Source organism: Coregonus clupeaformis, unplaced genomic scaffold, assembly GCF_020615455.1.
Source record: "Coregonus clupeaformis isolate EN_2021a unplaced genomic scaffold, ASM2061545v1 scaf0004, whole genome shotgun sequence".
Taxonomy (NCBI): domain Eukaryota; kingdom Metazoa; phylum Chordata; class Actinopteri; order Salmoniformes; family Salmonidae; genus Coregonus; species Coregonus clupeaformis.
The window spans coordinates 1,096,908-1,118,692 of record NW_025533459.1 but is presented as its reverse complement, the minus strand read 5'-3'; the positions used below and the strand labels follow the sequence as shown (position 1 = coordinate 1,118,692).

Here is a 21,785-nt window from a genome sequence, read left to right as displayed (position 1 = left end):
ACAGGTACTCTTAAGCGTGAAATAACATTGGAAACAACTATCCACAGTTGCTAAAAGTTACCAGTAGCTACCCGCTAGCTAGCTAGCTTTATTGGTCCAGGTAGTGGGTTAGCTAGCCTCGTGCTTCACCGGGCTCACTCGAATACAATACTTACCTACAATAATTACATACAATAACTACCTAAATAAACTACCTACAATACCTAACTACAATACCTACCTAACATTGGAAACAACTATCCACAGTTGCTAAAAGTTGCCAGTAGCTACCCGCTAGCTAGCTAGCTTTATTGGTCCAGGTAGTGGGTTAGCTAGCCTCGTGCTTCACCGGGCTCACTCGAATACAATACTTACCTACAATAATTACATACAATAACTACCTAAATAAACTACCTACAATACCTAACTACAATACCTACCTAACATTGGAAACAACTATCCACAGTTGCTAAAAGTTGCCAGTAGCTACCCGCTAGCTAGCTAGCTTTATTGGTCCAGGTAGTGGGTTAGCTAGCCTCGTGCTTCACCGGGCTCACTCGAATACAATACTTACCTACAATAATTACCTACAATAACTACCTAAATAAACTACCTACAATACCTAACTACAATACCTACCTACAATCTAAATACATGGTTTAAGCTTTACTCAACACCATATAAGAAGCCAAGCTTACCTCCTGCTAGAGGTAAGACATCCTCAGCCCGTGTCAAGACATCCTCAGCCCGTGTCAAGACACCCTCAGCCCGTGTCAAGACATCCTCAGCCCGTGTCAAGACACCCTCAGCCCGTGTCAAGACACCCTCAGCCCGTGTCAAGACATCCTCAGCTCGTGTCAAGACAGCCTCAGGGAGAGGTGGGCAGTAAATACCCCATCACAGGATTGGGGTAGTGCTAGGTGGGTTAGGTGTTGGGGCAGAGGAAGAGGTAAGTTGTGAAGATCTCAGTGATAAGGGAAGGCCTCATTGGTTTGGTGGTGGGAGAAGAAGACCGTGTGGTGATATTTTCATCAAAATCTATGAAAAACGAACAAAGTATAATTTAACCATACTAGAAAGCATCATAACAAGCATTGTTCAATATTGCAGATACATGTGCAAAACTCTAAATACAGTTAGCAAAACAACATGCAACTTGGCAATGCACATCCTACATGTCTCAAAAGCAAATCCTTCTACCAAATGAAAGCTAACAGTCTCTCACGACGTGCACACTTAGTCATCCATAGTATCACGACCTACAAAACTCCAAAAACACCTACCACTTGAAAATGTCTCAATTTGTCTTTAATATCATATTTTTCTAGATGAACCAACGGTAATTTTTACAAAAGAAGAGTGGCAAACCTGTACTGTATAGAATGTCCTGCAAGATATGTAAAGAAATCAAGCAGAAAGGCTGCAATATGCTTCAATACAATTTACTGTATTTTTTTGCAAATTACTGTATTTTGCTTTTTGCAGAGTAATTCCAAAATACACAAAAATAAATAATTCCAGTACTGTTAAACAAACAAAAAGTGTATACACACACTATGACTATACATAGCATATTGTCCAAATGAAACAGATACATAACAATGCTAGTCAACCCTGTCTGCTGCATTGGGACACAAGTTCTCGTCCACATCACACCGTGTGGCCTCTCGCGCAACACACCTGGGAAAGAATCTCTTTGCACGCCTGATCCATCCCTGGCAATCTTCTGCAGCGATATCCCAGGCATCCTGCATTCATTGCATCCAAGAGTGACATTTGATCATGTGGATGGTGGTCATAAACTTTCCACCTCCATGTGGAAAATAATTATTCTATGGGGGTTGAGGAAGGGAGAGTAAGGGGGGGGAGTGACACCATCCTGGGATGGGCTGCAAACCACTCTGTGACTGAATGGGAGTGGTGAAATGCCACGTTGTCCCATAAAATCACCCAGGTTTCCATATTTCTTCTGACTTGCCCTCTTTCTAAACACATGGAAAAAGCCTTCCATAGAGGTCATCCATTAATGAAATGAGGCGCTCTGTGTTCTATGGCCCAATTAGTGGTTCATGTAACAGCAGATCCTTCAGAGGACATTGCGTCACACATTGTGATGTTGGGACCCCTCCGGCCCGGGACATTCACTGTTGCTCTTTTCCCAGTCACATTCCTTCCACGTCGGCGTGTTTTGGCCATGTTAAAACCATTCCTCATCCACAAAAACGAAAATGTGGGGTGTTGGCCTGGCTTCAAGCTCCATGACACTCTAAAGTATTGTAAATCCACAGGGCAACATAACAGTTATTCTACAACAGTAGTTGACATTACGGTATACTGTAACTGAAATCACTGCTGAGTGTGCAGTGCTCTGGTGGGTTTTGGTTACAGTAAAAACAGTCCTGTATTACAGGATATAGTCATCTTACCTGGACATATTGGTACCGGAGTTCCTTGACACGATCAGAGTTCCTCTCAAAGGGAACAGTGTACACCTGCTTCATGCTGATATTATGCTTTGCCAAGACTCTAGCGATGGTTGTCGTGCTTACACTTTCCAACATTTTGAAATGTATTATTGTCTGCCAATACTCTCTCTTGAATTTCAGTACAGTTAGATGCCCATGCAGAATGCATATCTTACCTGTTAGTTTCCTGGAAGGTTCTCATAATAGATGACACAGTTGAGCGTTGCAAATTTGGCTGCACTCTGAGACCAGCATCTCTCTCATTGATAGACCTTGATTGACAACATGATCAATGATTGTAGCCCTAATCTCTCATCTGACACAACACCTCTGGGTCTTCCCCTCAGTCGTCTTCCACCACGGATTCGTAATCCCCTGCCTCTCCCGGCAACTCTTCCACCTCTGTAAGCCCACTACACGATCTCTGGCTGGGTCCATGTTTATGTAAAATATATTCCAAAGATGTCCCCTTTTGTAGAGATGGTAATGACATAAAAATGGAAAACACCTGGGTAGGTCTTCAGTTCGGTAATGCAGAATGAAAATCAGCGGTGAATAATTACGAGTGATTATTCTATTTTGTTTTTACTGTAGTAATGTAAAGAATTACAGTCTAATTCAATTTTCAGTAGCTTTTTTTAACTTGAGTTTAACGGTTTTGGTAAGGGTATCTTAACATTTTGCAAAATGGTCTGTAGATACATAGAGTTTTGTTGGTAAATGTGTTTTTTGTGAGACAAGTATTTATGTAATTTGAAAGATGTTGTCACAGAATGCATTTTGTGTCAAAGCAATGACAAATGATCCACAGGTTGCCACATAGAGTGTTGTTGTGATAACTGTATTTATTTTTATTTAACTAGGCAAGTCAGTTAAGTGCGTTTGTGTGTGTGCGTGTGTGTGTGTGTGTGTGCGTGTGTGTGTGTGTGTTTATGTGTGTGTGTGTGGCGTGTGTGTGTGTGTGTGCGTGTGTGCGTGTGTGTGTGTGCATGTGTGTGTGTGCGTGTGTGTTTGTGTGCGTGTGTGTGCGTGTGCGTGCGTTTGTGTGTGTGCGTGCGTGCTTATGTTTGTGTGTGTGTGAGTGAGTGTGGAATACCTTCAGATATCTACTGAGCTCAGTATTCCAGTCCCTCAGGGATATGGACATATCCTCATAGGATGCCTGGGCCTGAAGGAGCATTACCTGTCTGAAGGATGCCTGGGGCCTCAGAAGGGTCAGCAGAGCAGGGGTGCCTTATGGGTCCTGGCCAGAAGTAGTGCATTACGTAGGGAATAGAGTGGCATTTGGAACACTCCATTTCAAATCCAGTCAATTCAGGAAGTACACTGAAATTCCAATTATTTTCGTTGTTTTTTAATGGGGAACATTTGGAATTGGAATTGGAGTTTGAGTAGATTGTAACAGAGAGAATCACACGACTATGCTCTTGGTTTTCTCACAGTTATTATTTTTGATATTTTGGTGAACGCCAGGGTTGGGGTCAATTCCATGTCAATTCAGGAAATCAACCAGTCTGGAGTAAACATTACAATGTCATGTTCCTGTATAGTTCACATGTGCTATTTGCCCTTCATGGGAAACGTGTCACAATTTCCCTCCTTTCATTTCATGGTTTGTTTGCTTTGTGGGGGGGTAGCAACTTTATGTGTAATGTTGAAGTTGTACCACCAGAGGGCAGCTGTGACTAAGGAAGTAATTTGCCCATCATCGCTACATTTACTAACTACCAATGTTCCGTCTAATTTTTTTCCGGCACTGAGCAAATTTCAGGTCTGCCGAGCACAAACTTGAATGTTGTGAAAATTCTGTGCAACTTCCAGCGCGCGTTTACTGTGAACACTGAGGCTGTACCCGCTTTAAGTTACAGTTTTAACAGCGGTCAAGAAGGCTACTGTGGCTATTTGATCATAATGTAGGACTACTAGAGTGACCTACTATCAACAACAATGGAGGAAATGCATCCCATAACATTTTAACATGGAAACAGCTGTTCTATCATTCAGCCTACAGTAGCAGCCAATGTGTGGTGTTCAATGTAGGCCTACATTCCATGAGACTTTAGAAAAAAACATGCAGGGCTTGACATTAACCTGTTTATCCACTTGTCCTTCAGACAAGGAGGTGACTGAAAATGTTGTTGTGGTGTTTGATGCAAGAAACCACTTTACAAAATAAAATGCATTATTATTCCCATACCATTATTATGAGAATCAGACCAATTATGCTACCCTCTGCCTATTGGCTACTTAGCTCATTCAAGCATGCCTCAAAATATAACACTGCCCCTTTAAGACAAAAAAATAGCTCTTTACCTGATTCACTTTTCAAAGATGTCTAGAAATGTACACGTTTTGTGCTCTTGTAGGAAGCAATCCCTCCCCTATTGCTGACTACAAATGATCTTTAACTGGGCTAATAACTCACTAACTAGCAAAGGACATGAACTAAATGTGCACACATGGCTACATGCAGCTCTCCTCTGATCTCAAAACAAGCGCATCTACTCAAGATCACAGCTGGAAACACAGTCCAGTTCAAAGTAAATGGCACAGATCCATATATGGTAATAGTCTATTTGCATAAAGGCCTACTGCAGCTCTGATTGGTTATGCCGCACCGGTCTGTGTAGAGAATGGGCTGAGTCGGTGCGCAATTGAATCCTGAAAATGTATGCACTCACTAACTGCAAGTCGCTCTGGATAAGAGTGTCTGCTAAAATAAAATAAAATATTCCTTCTGCCTGCAGCAACATCTCTTGCATAGTTAGTTCTGTATGTTGCATTGAAAGTGGCTAATATTGCATTGATTCCATCACAATTACCACAGTAAAGGGAAACGTTGACAGTGTTGACTAACAGGGAAATTTCTAGAAAGTTGAGTGAAGTGCAATCTCATGCTTCTCTCTGTGGGCTGATATTTCTTCTGCGCTCGGCACCGCAGTCCCGGGCTACTGCATGCTTAGAGGGGAACATTGCTAACTACTGCACATAAAACACTTGTAATGAGGGTAGTTTAATTATCTTGTGTTACACACTGACTCCCACAACTTCAGCCTGTTTAGCTGCAGTTCACATTACGTCTCCCTGCCCAATAGTAATCGCTATACAGGAGACTGCCCAAATAATGGAAACACAGGTGTGGTTCCTGAATTAATTAAGCAATTAATATCCCATCATACCTAGGGTTTAAAAAAAAATGCTGGGCAGGTCATTATTTTGGCTACCGTGGCTATGCCCCCCGTAGGATGACAATGCCCCCATCCACAGGGCACGAGTGGTCACTGAATGGTTTGATGAGCCTGATAACGATGTAAGTCATATGCCGTGGCCGTCTCAGTCACCAGATCCCAACCCAATTCAACACTTATGGGAGATTCTGGAGCGGCGCCTGAGACAGTCTTTTCCACCACCATCAACAAAACACCAAACGAAGAAATGTATAGTTGGGAGAACGGTGTCGCATCCCTCCAACAGAGTTCCAGACACGTGTAGAATCTACGCCAAGGTGCATTGAAGCTGTTCTGGCTCGTGGTGGCCCAACTCCCTATTAAGATGCTTTATGTTGGTGTTTCCTTTATTTTTGGCAGTTACCTTTACGAACGTCATTGTATATACGCTCACCACCCAGCAGCAGTCCCATGGACAGCGCCTGACCTCACTGTCCGTTCAGAACCACCTAGGAGTCTATTATATAACGTTCAGAACCACCTAGGAGTCTATTATATAACGTTCAGAACCACCTAGGAGTCTATTATATAATACGTTCAGAACCACCTAGGAGTCTATTATATAATACGTTCAGAACCACCTAGGAGTCTATTATATAATACGTTCAGAACCACCTAGGAGTCTATTATATAATACGTTCAGAACTACCTAGGAGTCTATTATATAACGTTCAGAACCACCTAGGAGTCTATTATATAATACGTTCAGAACCACCTAGGAGTCTATTATATAACGTTCAGAACCACCTAGGAGTCTATTATATAATACGTTCAGAACCACCTAGGAGTCTATTATATAATACATTCAGAACCACCTAGGAGTCTATTATATAATACGTTCAGAACCACCTAGGAGTCTATTATATAATACGTTCAGAACCACCTAGGAGTCTATTATATAATGTTCAGAACCACCTGGGAGTCTATTATATAATACGTTCAGAACCACCTGGGAGTCTATTAAATAATACGTTCAGAACCACCTAGGAGTCTATTATATAATACGTTCAGAACCACCTAGGAGTCTATTATATAATACGTTCCAGAACCACCTAGGAGTCTATTATATAACGTTCAGAACCACCTAGGAGTCTATTATATAATACGTTCAGAACCACCTAGGAGTCTATTATATAATACGTTCAGAACCACCTAGGAGTCTATTATATAATACGTTCAGAACCACCTAGGAGTCTATTATATAATACGTTCAGAACCACCTAGGAGTCTATTATATAATACGTTCAGAACCACCTGGGAGTCTATTATATAATACGTTCAGAACCACCTAGGAGTCTATTATATAATACGTTCAGAACCACCTAGGAGTCTATTATATAATACGTTCAGAACCACCTAGGAGTCTATTATATAACGTTCAGAACCACCTAGGAGTCTATTATATAATACGTTCAGAACCACCTAGGAGTCTATTATATAATGTTCAGAACCACCTGGGAGTCTATTATATAATACGTTCAGAACCACCTAGGAGTCTATTATATAATGTTCAGAACCACCTAGGAGTCTATTATATAATACGTTCAGAACCACCTAGGAGTCTATTATATAATCGTTCAGAACCACCTAGGAGTCTATTATATAATACGTTCAGAACCACCTGGGAGTCTATTATATAATACGTTCAGAACCACCTAGGAGTCTATTATATAATACGTTCAGAACCACCTAGGAGTCTATTATATAACGTTCAGAACCACCTAGGAGTCTATTATATAATACGTTCAGAACCACCTAGGAGTCTATTATATAATACGTTCAGAACCACCTGGGAGTCTATTATATAATACGTTCAGAACCACCTAGGAGTCTATTATATAACGTTCAGAACCACCTAGGAGTCTATTATATAATACGTTCAGAACTACCTAGGAGTCTATTATATAATACGTTCAGAACCACCTAGGAGTCTATTATATAATACGTTCAGAACCACCTAGGAGTCTATTATATAATACGTTCAGAACTACCTAGGAGTCTATTATATAATACGTTCAGAACCACCTAGGAGTCTATTATATAATACGTTCAGAACCACCTAGGAGTCTATTATATAATACGTTCAGAACTACCTAGGAGTCTATTATATAATACGTTCAGAACCACCTAGGAGTCTATTATATAATGTTCAGAACCACCTGGGAGTCTATTATATAATACGTTCAGAACCACCTGGGAGTCTATTATATAATACGTTCAGAACCACCTAGGAGTCTATTATATAATACGTTCAGAACCACCTAGGAGTCTATTATATAATACGTTCAGAACCACCTAGGAGTCTATTATATAACGTTCAGAACCACCTAGGAGTCTATTATATAATACGTTCAGAACCACCTAGGAGTCTATTATATAATACGTTCAGAACCACCTAGGAGTCTATTATATAATACGTTCAGAACCACCTAGGAGTCTATTATATAATACGTTCAGAACCACCTAGGAGTCTATTATATAATACGTTCAGAACCACCTGGGAGTCTATTATATAATACGTTCAGAACCACCTAGGAGTCTATTATATAACGTTCAGAACCACCTAGGAGTCTATTATATAATACGTTCAGAACTACCTAGGAGTCTATTATATAATACGTTCAGAACCACCTAGGAGTCTATTATATAATACGTTCAGAACCACCTAGGAGTCTATTATATAATACGTTCAGAACCACCTAGGAGTCTATTATATAACGTTCAGAACCACCTAGGAGTCTATTATATAATACGTTCAGAACCACCTAGGAGTCTATTATATAATGTTCAGAACCACCTGGGAGTCTATTATATAATACGTTCAGAACCACCTAGGAGTCTATTATATAATACGTTCAGAACCACCTAGGAGTCTATTATATAACGTTCAGAACCACCTAGGAGTCTATTATATAATACGTTCAGAACCACCTAGGAGTCTATTATATAATACGTTCAGAACCACCTGGGAGTCTATTATATAATACGTTCAGAACCACCTAGGAGTCTATTATATAACGTTCAGAACCACCTAGGAGTCTATTATATAATACGTTCAGAACTACCTAGGAGTCTATTATATAATACGTTCAGAACCACCTAGGAGTCTATTATATAATACGTTCAGAACCACCTAGGAGTCTATTATATAATACGTTCAGAACCACCTAGGAGTCTATTATATAATCGTTCAGAACCACCTAGGAGTCTATTATATAACACGTTCAGAACCACCTAGGAGTCTATTATATAACGTTCAGAACCACCTAGGAGTCTATTATATAATACGTTCAGAACCACCTAGGAGTCTATTATATAATACGTTCAGAACCACCTAGGAGTCTATTATATAATACGTTCAGAACCACCTAGGAGTCTATTATATAACGTTCAGAACCACCTAGGAGTCTATTATATAATACGTTCAGAACCACCTAGGAGTCTATTATATAATGTTCAGAACCACCTGGGAGTCTATTATATAATACGTTCAGAACCACCTAGGAGTCTATTATATAATACGTTCAGAACCACCTAGGAGTCTATTATATAACGTTCAGAACCACCTGGGAGTCTATTATATAATACGTTCAGAACCACCTAGGAGTCTATTATATAATACGTTCAGAACCACCTAGGAGTCTATTATATAATACGTTCAGAACCACCTAGGAGTCTATTATATAATACGTTCAGAACCACCTAGGAGTCTATTATATAATACGTTCAGAACCACCTAGGAGTCTATTATATAATGTTCAGAACCACCTGGGAGTCTATTATATAATACGTTCAGAACCACCTAGGAGTCTATTATATAATACGTTCAGAACCACCTAGGAGTCTATTATATAATACGTTCAGAACCACCTAGGAGTCTATTATATATCGTTCAGAACCACCTGGGAGTCTATTATATAATACGTTCAGAACCACCTAGGAGTCTATTATATAATACGTTCAGAACCACCTGGGAGTCTATTATATAATACGTTCAGAACCACCTAGGAGTCTATTATATAATACGTTCAGAACCACCTAGGAGTCTATTATATAACGTTCAGAACCAACTAGGAGTCTATTATATAATACGTTCAGAACTACCTAGGAGTCTATTATATAATACGTTCAGAACCACCTAGGAGTCTATTATATAATACGTTCAGAACCACCTAGGAGTCTATTATATAATACATTCAGAACCACCTAGGAGTCTATTATATAACGTTCAGAACCACCTAGGAGTCTATTATATAATACGTTCAGAACCACCTAGGAGTCTATTATATAATACGTTCAGAACCACCTAGGAGTCTATTATATAATACGTTCAGAACCACCTAGGAGTCTTTTATATAATACGTTCAGAACCACCTAGGAGTCTATTATATAATACGTTCAGAACCACCTAGGAGTCTATTATATAATACGTTCAGAACCACCTAGGAGTCTATTATATAATACGTTCAGAACCACCTAGGAGTCTATTATATAATACGTTCAGAACCACCTGGGAGTCTATTATATAATACGTTCAGAACCACCTAGGAGTCTATTATATAACGTTCAGAACCACCTGGGAGTCTATTATATAATACGTTCAGAACCACCTAGGAGTCCATTATATAATACGTTCAGAACCACCTAGGAGTCTATTATATAATACGTTCAGAACCACCTGGGAGTCTATTATATAATACGTTCAGAACCACCTAGGAGTCTATTATATAATACGTTCAGAACCACCTAGGAGTCTATTATATAATACGTTCAGAACCACCTAGGAGTCTATTATATAATGTTCAGAACCACCTGGGAGTCTATTATATAATACGTTCAGAACCACCTAGGAGTCTATTATATAATACGTTCAGAACCACCTAGGAGTCTATTATATAACGTTCAGAACCACCTAGGAGTCTATTATATAATACGTTCAGAACCACCTGAGAGTCTATTATATAACGTTCAGAACCACCTAGGAGTCTATTATATAACGTTCAGAACCACCTAGGAGTCTATTATATAACGTTCAGAACCACCTAGGAGTCTATTATATAACGTTCAGAACCACCTAGGAATCTATTATATAATACGTTCAGAACCACCTAGGAGTCTATTATATAACGTTCAGAACCACCTAGGAGTCTATTATATAATACGTTCAGAACCACCTAGGAGTCTATTATATAATACGTTCAGAACCACCTGGGAGTCTATTATATAATACGTTCAGAACCACCTGGGAGTCTATTATATAATACGTTCAGAACCACCTAGGAGTCTATTATATAATACGTTCAGAACCACCTAGGAGTCTATTATATAACGTTCAGAACCACCTAGGAGTCTATTATATAACGTTCAGAACCACCTGGGAGTCTATTATATAATCGTTCAGAACCACCTAGGAGTCTATTATATAATACGTTCAGAACCACCTAGGAGTCTATTATATAACGTTCAGAACCACCTGGGAGTCTATTATATAATACGTTCAGAACCACCTAGGAGTCCATTATATAATACGTTCAGAACCACCTGGGAGTCTATTATATAATACGTTCAGAACCACCTAGGAGTCTATTATATAACGTTCAGAACCACCTGGGAGTCTATTATATAATACGTTCAGAACCACCTAGGAGTCTATTATATAACGTTCAGAACCACCTAGGAGTCGGCAGGTAGCTTATTGGTTAAGAGCGTTGTGCCAGTAACCGAAAGGTCGCTGGTCCAATCCCCGAGCCGAGCCGACTAGGTGAAAAATCTGTCGATGTGCCCTTGAGCAAGGCACTTAACCCTAATTGCTCCTGTAAGTCGCTCTGGATAAGAGCGTCTGCTAAATGACTAATTATTAATTATTATATAATACGTTCAGAACCACCTAGGAGTCTATTATATAATGTTCAGAACCACCTAGGAGTCCATTATATAATGTTCAGAACCACCTAGGAGTCCATTATATAATGTTCAGAACCACCTAGGAGTCTATTATATAATACGTTCAGAACCACCTAGGAGTCTATTATATAATACGTTCAGAACCACCTAGGAGTCTATTATATAACGTTCAGAACCACCTGGGAGTCTATTATATAATACGTTCAGAACCACCTAGGAGTCCATTATATAATGTTCAGAACCACCTAGGAGTCTATTATATAACGTTCAGAACCACCTAGGAGTCTATTATATAATACGTTCAGAACCACCTAGGAGTCTATTATATATCACGTTCAGAACCACCTAGGAGTCTATTATATAATCGTTCAGAACCACCTAGGAGTCTATTATATAATGTTCAGAACCACCTGGGAGTCTATTATATAATACGTTCAGAACCACCTAGGAGTCTATTATATAATACGTTCAGAACCACCTAGGAGTCTATTATATAATACGTTCAGAACCACCTAGGAGTCTATTATATAATACGTTCAGAACCACCTAGGAGTCTATTATATAACGTTCAGAACCACCTAGGAGTCTATTATATAATACGTTCAGAACCACCTGGGAGTCTATTATATAATACGTTCAGAACCACCTAGGAGTCTATTATATAATACGTTCAGAACCACCTAGGAGTCCATTATATAATGTTCAGAACCACCTAGGAGTCCATTATATAATGTTCAGAACCACCTAGGAGTCTATTATATAATACGCTCAGAACCACCTAGGAGTCTATTATATAATACGTTCAGAACCACCTAGGAGTCTATTATATAACGTTCAGAACCACCTGGGAGTCTATTATATAATACGTTCAGAACCACCTAGGAGTCCATTATATAATGTTCAGAACCACCTAGGAGTCTATTATATAATACGTTCAGAACCACCTAGGAGTCTATTATATAATACGTTCAGAACCACCTAGGAGTCTATTATATAATGTTCAGAACCACCTGGGAGTCTATTATATAATACGTTCAGAACCACCTAGGAGTCTATTATATAATACGTTCAGAACCACCTAGGAGTCTATTATATAATACGTTCAGAACCACCTAGGAGTCTATTATATAATCGTTCCAGAACCACCTAGGAGTCTATTATATAATACGTTCAGAACCACCTAGGAGTCTATTATATAATACGTTCAGAACCACCTAGGAGTCTATTATATAATACGTTCAGAACCACCTAGGAGTCTATTATATAATACGTTCAGAACCACCTGGGAGTCTATTATATAATACGTTCAGAACCACCTAGGAGTCTATTATATAACGTTCAGAACCACCTAGGAGTCTATTATATAACGTTCAGAACCACCTAGGAGTCTATTATATAACGTTCAGAACCACCTAGGAGTCTATTATATAATACGTTCAGAACCACCTAGGAGTCTATTATATAATACGTTCAGAACCACCTAGGAGTCTATTATATAATACGTTCAGAACCACCTAGGAGTCTATTATATAATACGTTCAGAACCACCTGGGAGTCTATTATATAACGTTCAGAACCACCTAGGAGTCTATTATATAACGTTCAGAACCACCTAGGAGTCTATTATATAACGTTCAGAACCACCTAGGAGTCTATTATATAATACGTTCAGAACCACCTAGGAGTCTATTATATATCGTTCAGAACCACCTAGGAGTCTATTATATATCGTGCAGGACCACCTAGGAGTCTATTATATATCGTTCAGGACCCTTGACAGCCCCACCTAGACTTGTTGTCTGTTCAACACCACCTGACACCATAGGGCCTACAGTCTACTTTACATTTCATATACAGTTGAAGTCGGAAGTTTACATTCACCTTAGCCGAATACATTTAAACTCAGTTTTTCACAATTCCTGACATTTAATCTTAGTAAAAATTCCCTGTCGTAGGTCAGTTAGGATCACCACTTTATTTTAAGAATGTGAAATGTCAGAATAATAGTAGAGAGAATTATTTATTTAAGCTTTTATGTCTTTCATCACATTCCCAGTGGGTCAGAAGTTTACATACACTCAATTAGTATTTGGTAGCATTGCCTTTAAATTGTTTAACTTGGGTCAAACTTTTCGGGTAGCCTTCCACAAACTTCCCACAATAAATTGGGTGAATTTTGGCCCATTCCTCCTGACAGAGCGGGTGTAACTGAGTCAGGTTTGTAGGCTTCCTTGCTCGCACACGCTTTTTCAGTTCTGCCCACACATTTTCTATAGGATTGAGGTCAGGGCTTTGTGATGGCCACTCCAATACCTTGACTTTGTTGTCCTTAAGCCATTTTTCCACAACTTTGGAAGTATGCTTGGGGTCATTGTCCATTTGGAAGACCCATTTGCAACCAAGCTTTAACTTCTTTACTGATGTCTTGAGATGTTGCTTCAATATATCCACATAATTTTCCTTCCTCATGATGCCATCTATTTTGTGAAGTGCACCAGTCCCTCCTGCAGCAAAGCACCCCCACAGCATGATGCTGCCACCCCCGTGCTTCACGGTTGGGATGGTGTTCTTCGGCTTGCAAGCGACCCCCTTTTTCCTCCAAACATAACGATGGTCATTATGGCCAAACAGTTCTATTTTTGTTTCATCAGACCAGAGGACATTTCTCCAAAAAGTACGATCTTTGTCCCCATGTGCAGTTGCAAACCGTAGTCTGGCTTTTTTATGGCGGTTTTGGAGCGGTGGCTTCTTCCTTGCTGAGCGACCTTTCAGATTATGTCGATATAGGACTCGTTTTACTGTGGATATAGATACTTTTGTACCTGTTTCCTCCAGCATCTTCACAAGGTCCTTTGCTGTTGTTCTGGGATTGATTTGCACTTTTCGCACCAAAGTACGTTCATCTCTAGGAGACAGAATGCGTCTCCTTCCTGAGTGGTATGACGGCTGCGTGGTCCCATGGTGTTTATACTTGCGTACTATTGTTTGTACAGATGAACATGGTACCTTCAGGCGTTTGGAAATTGCTCCCAAGGATGAACCAGACTTGTGGAGGTCTACAATTTTTCTTCTGAGGTCTTGGCTGATATCTTTTGATTTTCCCATGATGTCAAGCAAAGAGGCACTGAGTCTGAAGGTAGGCCTTGAAATACATCCACAGGTACACCTCCAATTGACTCAAATGATGTCAATTAGCCTATCAGAAGCTTCTAAAGCCATGACATCATTTTCCTGAATATTCCAAGCTGTTTAAAGGCACAGTCAACTTAGTGTATGTAAACTTCTGACCCACTGGAATTGTGATACAGTGAATTATAAGTGAAATAATCTATCTGTAAACAACTGTTGGAAAAATTACTTGTGTCATGCACAAAGTAGATGTCCTAACCGACTTGCCAAAACTATAGTTTGTTAACAAGAAATGTGTGAAGTGGTTGAAAAACTAGTTTTAATGACTCCAACCTACGTGTATGTAAACTTCCGACTTCAACTGTACCTTTTAAGAACCAACCTGCGAGCCTAGAATAAGTAGCCTTTATCTTGCAGAACCAAGGACAGCGCAGTTCTGGCTGCGGTAGTTACGCTAGCAGATATAAAAAAAAAACAAATGGAAGGCCACATTACAATACTTCACTGGTCCAACAGTTTGACAGTCCCACCTGGGGAACTGTGAGAATCCGGGAGATTTCGCTCTCTCTCTCTCGCGCTCGTTCTCTCCGTCTTTCTCTCTATCGGCTCTCTGTTTCACGTGGTCACAGAACAGAACTGCCCATCCTTGCAGAACAAATGAAACAAACTATAGAATAGTATCATCCGTTAGTCCCCCCATATTCAGTCACAGCACATTTTCAGAACATTAATAATCATCTTGTAATAGGCAGGCCTGCTGATGCTACTACTACTAAGTGTCTGTAGGACACGTGCTCTGCGCATGACAATAAGAACAAACGACGTCAAGGGCGGCAGGTAGCTTAGTGGGTAAGAGCGTTGTGCCAGTAACCGAAAGGTCGCTGGTTCTAATCCCCTAGCCGACTAGGTGAAAAATCTGTCGATGTGCCCTTAAGCAAGGCACTTCACCCTAATTGCTCCTGTAAGTCGCTCTGGATAAGAGCGTCTGCTAAATGACGTAAATGTAATGTTTATTCTATTTTAAAGGGGTAAAGACTATGTTGTTGATGGTCACGATGATGATGATGATAGTGATGTTGATGTCGTGCTGTTGGAATGATCAATGAAAAGGGGGCTACGTGGTCGGCCGCTCCCTATTGGTCGACAGACAGAGCATCCCGAGGAAGGCCCACCTACCTAGCGATCCGTCTCTGATAGCAGCTCCAATTCAGGCGATATTTCAATCAACTAGGAAATACAACCTTAAGGAAACAAGTCATATTTGTTTAAAAAAAAGGTAAGAGGGTTTTGTATAAGTAGATTTCATGATGTTTGTTGTGATATTTGTGTCTGGCGTCGAGAGAAAGAAGAAACGGGTTGGAGGTTGAATGGAAAAAATATCGACATTATAACGATACGTTGTTATAGGGATAGGGGGAAAAATCATTGAAGGCTACAAATATTTTCGTTTATTATGTAACTGATCCGTGTAAATTATAGATAACCAACACGTTGAGTTCAATCAGTGTCAAATGGAAACCTGATGAAAGGCCGAAAGAGCAATTGTTGCATTTGATGAGAAAATTGATGAGACACATAATTTCCAGAATGGGCGTTCTCTATAAGGTATAGTAACCTAATAATTATTATAATATTAACACATCGAAATGATTGAGTAAATCGTGTACTTGATAAAAAAAGTATACATATATTTGTTGATGTCGTATTCTACCCTGTAGACATTTATTGACAAAATACATATTCTCCTTGGTGACTGTGATGAGCGTCACGTTTTTTTCCCTCTCCCCTTCCCCCACAAATAATAGTAGGGCTCGGCTACATGACAGGTAATGCGCTTGGTTAAATAGGCTTTACATACATCAGATCGGCTCTGTTTCAAATGCAACTTCCTGACTTGTCCTCGGCTTGAGAGTAATATTACAAGTGAGTAATAATGAATGAGCGCGTGCACGTTTAACCATTTCATTGAAATGTTGTTTTCCTCTCTCGCTCTCTCTTGAATATTTCATGCCATTGTAGAAAGGGAAGAGGTTACTATAATGGCTGGTCTATGGCAGAGGATCGGCTATCGCAGCCTACCGTGAAAGGCGAGGGGAGGCGTTGCTTCTATCCATTTCCGTCGTCGCTTTAAATGACAGCCTAGACACAAAGTGACAGCTATGGTATTAGAAGGAAACGACGAAAGAGAAAAGGGGAAACAGTGAAAGCTAGTTACATGCGTTACGCTATTAACATCTCCCTCATCTGTCAATCAATCAACTACAGTCCCTAACCGAGAAATACCGAATAAAACTCATTCAGAATACAGAATTAAAACGCGCTCTTCCAGCACCATGGACAGTTCTTCTTTTATTCGGTATGGCTATCCATCACCATGTCGTTTTTATAACTACGGCAGGGTTGGCTAGCCATCATCATGTAGGCTTTATAACTACGGCAGGGTATATAATAATACATAGTAGTGATCATTCGTGGTTCATCTCTCTCCAGAGCAATCAATCCGTCAAACAATCATGCATTACCATGTAACTAGTACCACATGACTGTATATAATAATACATGGTAAACTACTGACAATCAGTGCTGTAATGGATCGCATTCCCTTCTCTCCAGATCTCCAGGACCATACCGAATAAAAATTATGAATCATACATAATTAAAACGCTCTGTTTCAGGACTATGGACAGTTTATTTTTTTACACTATTTGTTTTTTTATTTTGATTGAGCTATTCGTTAGCATGTAACTAGTACTAGGCCTACCACATTACTACGGACAATAGACTAACATGGCAGGTGATTCTTGGTCCTTTGCATGTCACTAGAGCTCCAGGACCAGGGTCGAGATGGATGTGTTCATGAAGGGGTTGTCCAAAGCCAAAGACGGTATGGCTATGGCCGCGGAGAAGACTAAGGAGGGAGCCGCGCTGGCAGCGGAAAAGACTAAGGAAGGCGCCATGTTTATCGGTAAGACCGACCTTTAGAACGTTAGACCAAACTCAAACTGAATTGGATTATCCGGTCCCTGTGACGTCCATGGCTACAATGTAACGCATGCACATCACGAGCGCCTGCAGCGAGCGCGTCGTGTACAGCAGAGCCGCAGCGACCAATGAGCGTTGAGAACGCTGACACATAGAATGTCTCGTAAAGCGACGCTATAGGTCCAGAGACAATTTACTTTTCCTTGATTGGTTGGAATAGGGGTGGGTCTTTTTTTGTCATCTTTTTAATAGGATGTTATGGCTTCTCTGTGAAGCATCACCGATCCCTCACTGCCTACACAGCATTTCTCTGGGCTGTGGGTTCATTCTGTAGGCTACTATGGGTTCATTCTGTAGGTTACTATGGGTTCATTCTGTAGGTTACTATGGGTTCATTCTTTAGGCTACTATGGATTCATTCTGTAGGTTACTATGGGTTCATTCTGTAGGTTACTATGGGTTCATTCTGTAGGTTACTATGGGTTCATTCTGTAGGTTACTATGGGTTCATTCTGTAGGTTACTATGGGTTCATTCTGTAGGTTACTATGGGTTCATTCTGTAGGTTACTATGGGTTCATTCTGTAGGTTACTATGGGTTCATTCTGTAGGTTACTATGGGTTCATTCTGTAGGTTACTATGGATTCATTATGTAGGTTACTATGGATTCATTATGTAGGTTACTATGGATTCATTATGTAGGTTACTATGGATTCATTATGTAGGTTACTATGGATTCATTATGTTGGTTACTATGGGTTCTGCACTATACATGTATGGAAGGAGAAGGTTGTCAGTGGCAGTCTACATTATATGCAGGGCATTATGATATGGACATCATGTACAGGGAAAATATGCATATTGGCAAATGAACAAGATGTGCTCACAGATATATTCAATAATGAAGGTTACTGACATTATATTTGACAAGGGGATTCAGATATTATAAATGCAGATGAATGGTTTGCTGAGGTGTGTGCCTGATAACATGACTCAGTTTGTTCTCTTCTGGACACAACGCCTGATTGTAGAAGGAACATCAATTAATCAATGTATTAATCAATTGATCAATATTGTCCCAGGTGAGGAAGTCATTGTGACTATGGCCATATACAACCTTAGAAAAAATGGTGCTAAGTAGAACCATACAGGGTTCTATGGTTCTTCGGTTTGTCCCCATAGGCCAACCCTTTTTGGTGCTGGGTAGAACTCTTTGCACAGGGTTCTATCTAAAACCCTCTATGTAGGGTTCTTCAAAGAACCCTCTGTATATGGTTCTGCCTAGATCATCTATGAAGGGTTCTGCCTAGAACCATTTTATCTTTGGAGGGTTCTTCCTAGAACCCTCTATGAATGGTTCCACCAGCCTTATTAGCGTTGAAAATGTAATTATTTATGACAATACATGACATATATCATAAGGCCTTTCTCTGAGGGCCTAGTTATACCATAACACAGTGGTGTTAGGAAACTCCTGGATTACAGGCCACATCAGGCCTGCAAGTCACATTATGCTGGCTTGCAAAGTGATGTGTAATTCCTATTGTAATCCAGCCAGAGTTAGGATAACCAACATGTGGAATTGTTAATCACCCGCAACCTGCATTCAGAATTACTGCCAGGGTAGGGAAGATTGAATACTGAGACTACCTCAATTATCTAAACTGGAACAGTAACAATAAATCAAATTACTAACATATTAGTTTAGAAAACTGTATGTTATTTATCTATGTATAGCATAAAATTAATCAAACCAATCAATGTACATGCAAAAACACAGATATTACAGTAAGACAAACAATTCTGAAAATATACCTGCAATAGAGCATGCTGGGAAATATTATATACAGTGAGGGAAAAAAGTATTTGATCCCCTGCTGATTTTGTACGTTTGCCCACTGACAAAGACATGATCAGTCTATAATTTTAATGGTAGGTTTATTTGAACAGTGAGAGACAGAATAACAACAAAAAAATCCAGAAAAACACATGTCAAAAATGTTATAAAGTGATTTGCATTTTAATGAGGGAAATAAGTATTTGACCCCTCTGCAAAACATGACTTAGTACTTGGTGGCAAAACCCTTGTTGGCAATCACAGAGGTCAGATGTTTCTTGTAGTTGGCCACCAGGTTTGCACACATCTCAGGAGGGATTTTGTCCCACTCCTCTTTGCAGATCTTCTCCAAGTCATTAAGGTTTCGAGGCAACTCGAACCTTCAGCTCCCTCCACAGATTTTCTATGGGATTAAGGTCTGGAGACTGGCTAGGCCACTCCAGGACCTTAATGTGCTTGTTCTTGAGCCACTCCTTTGTTGCCTTGGCCGTGTGTTTTGGGTCATTGACATGCTGGAATACCCATCCACGACCCATTTTCAATGCCCTGGCTGAGGGAAGGTGTAACGATCCCGGCAGTCTGAGTCGGGTCCTGTCTGTGGACTAGTTTTTCTGTTCGTGATCTCCAGTTTCCCGAGGGTTCGGGAACGCTCCGGGGAGCTCTCTTGATTTCCGCACCTGCATCCCATCAGCAATCTGCACACCTGGTCCTGATCATCACCCTTCTTAGGCTCTGGCCTAACATCCATTCCCTGCCGGATCGTTAGCCATGAACAGTAGGTTTACCAGAGTATCAGTCTTAGAGCCTAGCGTTAGTTTTGTTGTTTTTGCACCTTGTTGGTTTGTTGCTTACTTACCCCCCGTTTTGTTCCATCTGCAGTCACCCGTCCGGAACCTTCATCCAACCTCTGCCTGGTGGTCGGCGGCTGCCGACCCAGGATGGGATCAACCACTGCACCCCCAACAACTAATCAACGCCGCCCTCTCTGTTCCCTGGATTATTCAGCATCACTCTTGAATTTGTAAATAAACACTCACCTTCGTTTCAACTTACCTTGTCCTGGTCTGCTTCTGGGTTCTGGCTTAGCAACTCGTGACAGAAGGAGGTTCTCACCCACGATTTGACGGTACATGGCCCCGTCCATCGTCCCTTTGATGTGGTGAAGTTGTCCTGTCCCCTTAGCAGAAAAACACCCCCAAAGCATAATGTTTCCACCTCCATGTTTGACGGTGGGGATGGTGTTCTTGGGGTCATAGGCAGCATTCCTCCTCCTCCAAACACGGCGAGTTGAGTTGATGCCAAAGAGCTCGATTTTGGTCTCATCTGACCACAACACTTTCACCCAGTTCTCCTCTGAATCATTCAGATGTTCATTGGCAAACTTCAGACGGGCCTGTATATGTGCTTTCTTGAGCAGGGGGGTCTTTGCGGGCACTGCAGGATTTCAGTTTCACGGCGTAGTGTGTTACCAATTGTTTTCTTGGTGACTATGGTCCCAGCTGCCTTGAGATCATTGACAAGATCCTCCCGTGTAGTTCTGGGCTGATTCCTCACCATTCTCATGATCATTGCTACTCCTCGAGGTGAGATCTTGCATGGAGCCCCAGGCCGAGGGAGATTGACAGTTCTTTTGTGTTTCTTCAATTTGCGAATAATCGCACCAACTGTTGTCACCTTCTCACCAAGCTGCTTGGCGATGGTCTTGTAGCCCATTCCAGCCTTGTGTAGGTCTACAATCTTGTCCCTGACATCCTTGGAGCGCTCTTTGGTTTCGGCCATGGTGGAGAGTTTGGAATCTGATTGATTGATTGCTTCTGTGGACAGGTGTCTTCTATACAGGTAACAAGATGAGATTAGCAGCACTCCCTTTAAGAGTGTGCTCCTAATCTCAGCTCGTTACCTGTATAAGACACCTGGGAGCCAGAAATCTTTCTGATTGAGAGGGGGGTCAAATACTTATTTCCCTCATTAAAATGCAAATCAATTTATAAAATTTTTGACATGCATTTGTCTGGATTTTTTTGTTGTTATTCTGTCTCTCACTGTTCAAATAAACCTACCATAAAAATTATAGACTGATCATTTCTTTGTAAGTGGGCAAACGAACAAAATCAGCAGGGGATCAAATACTTTTTTCTCTCACTTTCCAAATCTTGTCCAATCAATTGAATTTACCCCAGATGGACTCCAATAAAGTTGTAGAAACATCTCAAGGATGATCAATGGAAACAAGATGCACCTGAGCTCAATTTCGATTCTTAT

At 40.5% G+C, this 21,785-nt stretch overlaps 1 protein-coding gene across 4 annotated transcripts in view; it reads left to right on the top strand.

Moving 5' to 3' along the window:
- The first annotated feature begins 15,837 nt into the window (after positions 1 to 15,837).
- The window catches only part of LOC121538382 (beta-synuclein-like), a 46,971-nt gene continuing 41,023 nt past the window's right edge, over positions 15,838 to 21,785 (top strand). For 2 of the 4 annotated variants that reach the window (XM_041846340.2, XM_041846323.2), the window contains exons 1-2: positions 15,838 to 15,980; positions 17,528 to 17,669. In XM_041846340.2, coding sequence (XP_041702274.1) covers positions 17,549 to 17,669 — 121 coding nt within the window. In that variant the 5' untranslated portion in view covers positions 15,838 to 15,980; positions 17,528 to 17,548. Of the gene's footprint in view, positions 15,981 to 16,527; positions 16,628 to 17,527; positions 17,670 to 21,785 lie in introns of those variants that run through there. The other 2 variants (XM_041846349.2, XM_041846332.2) reach the window with 2 other exon arrangements.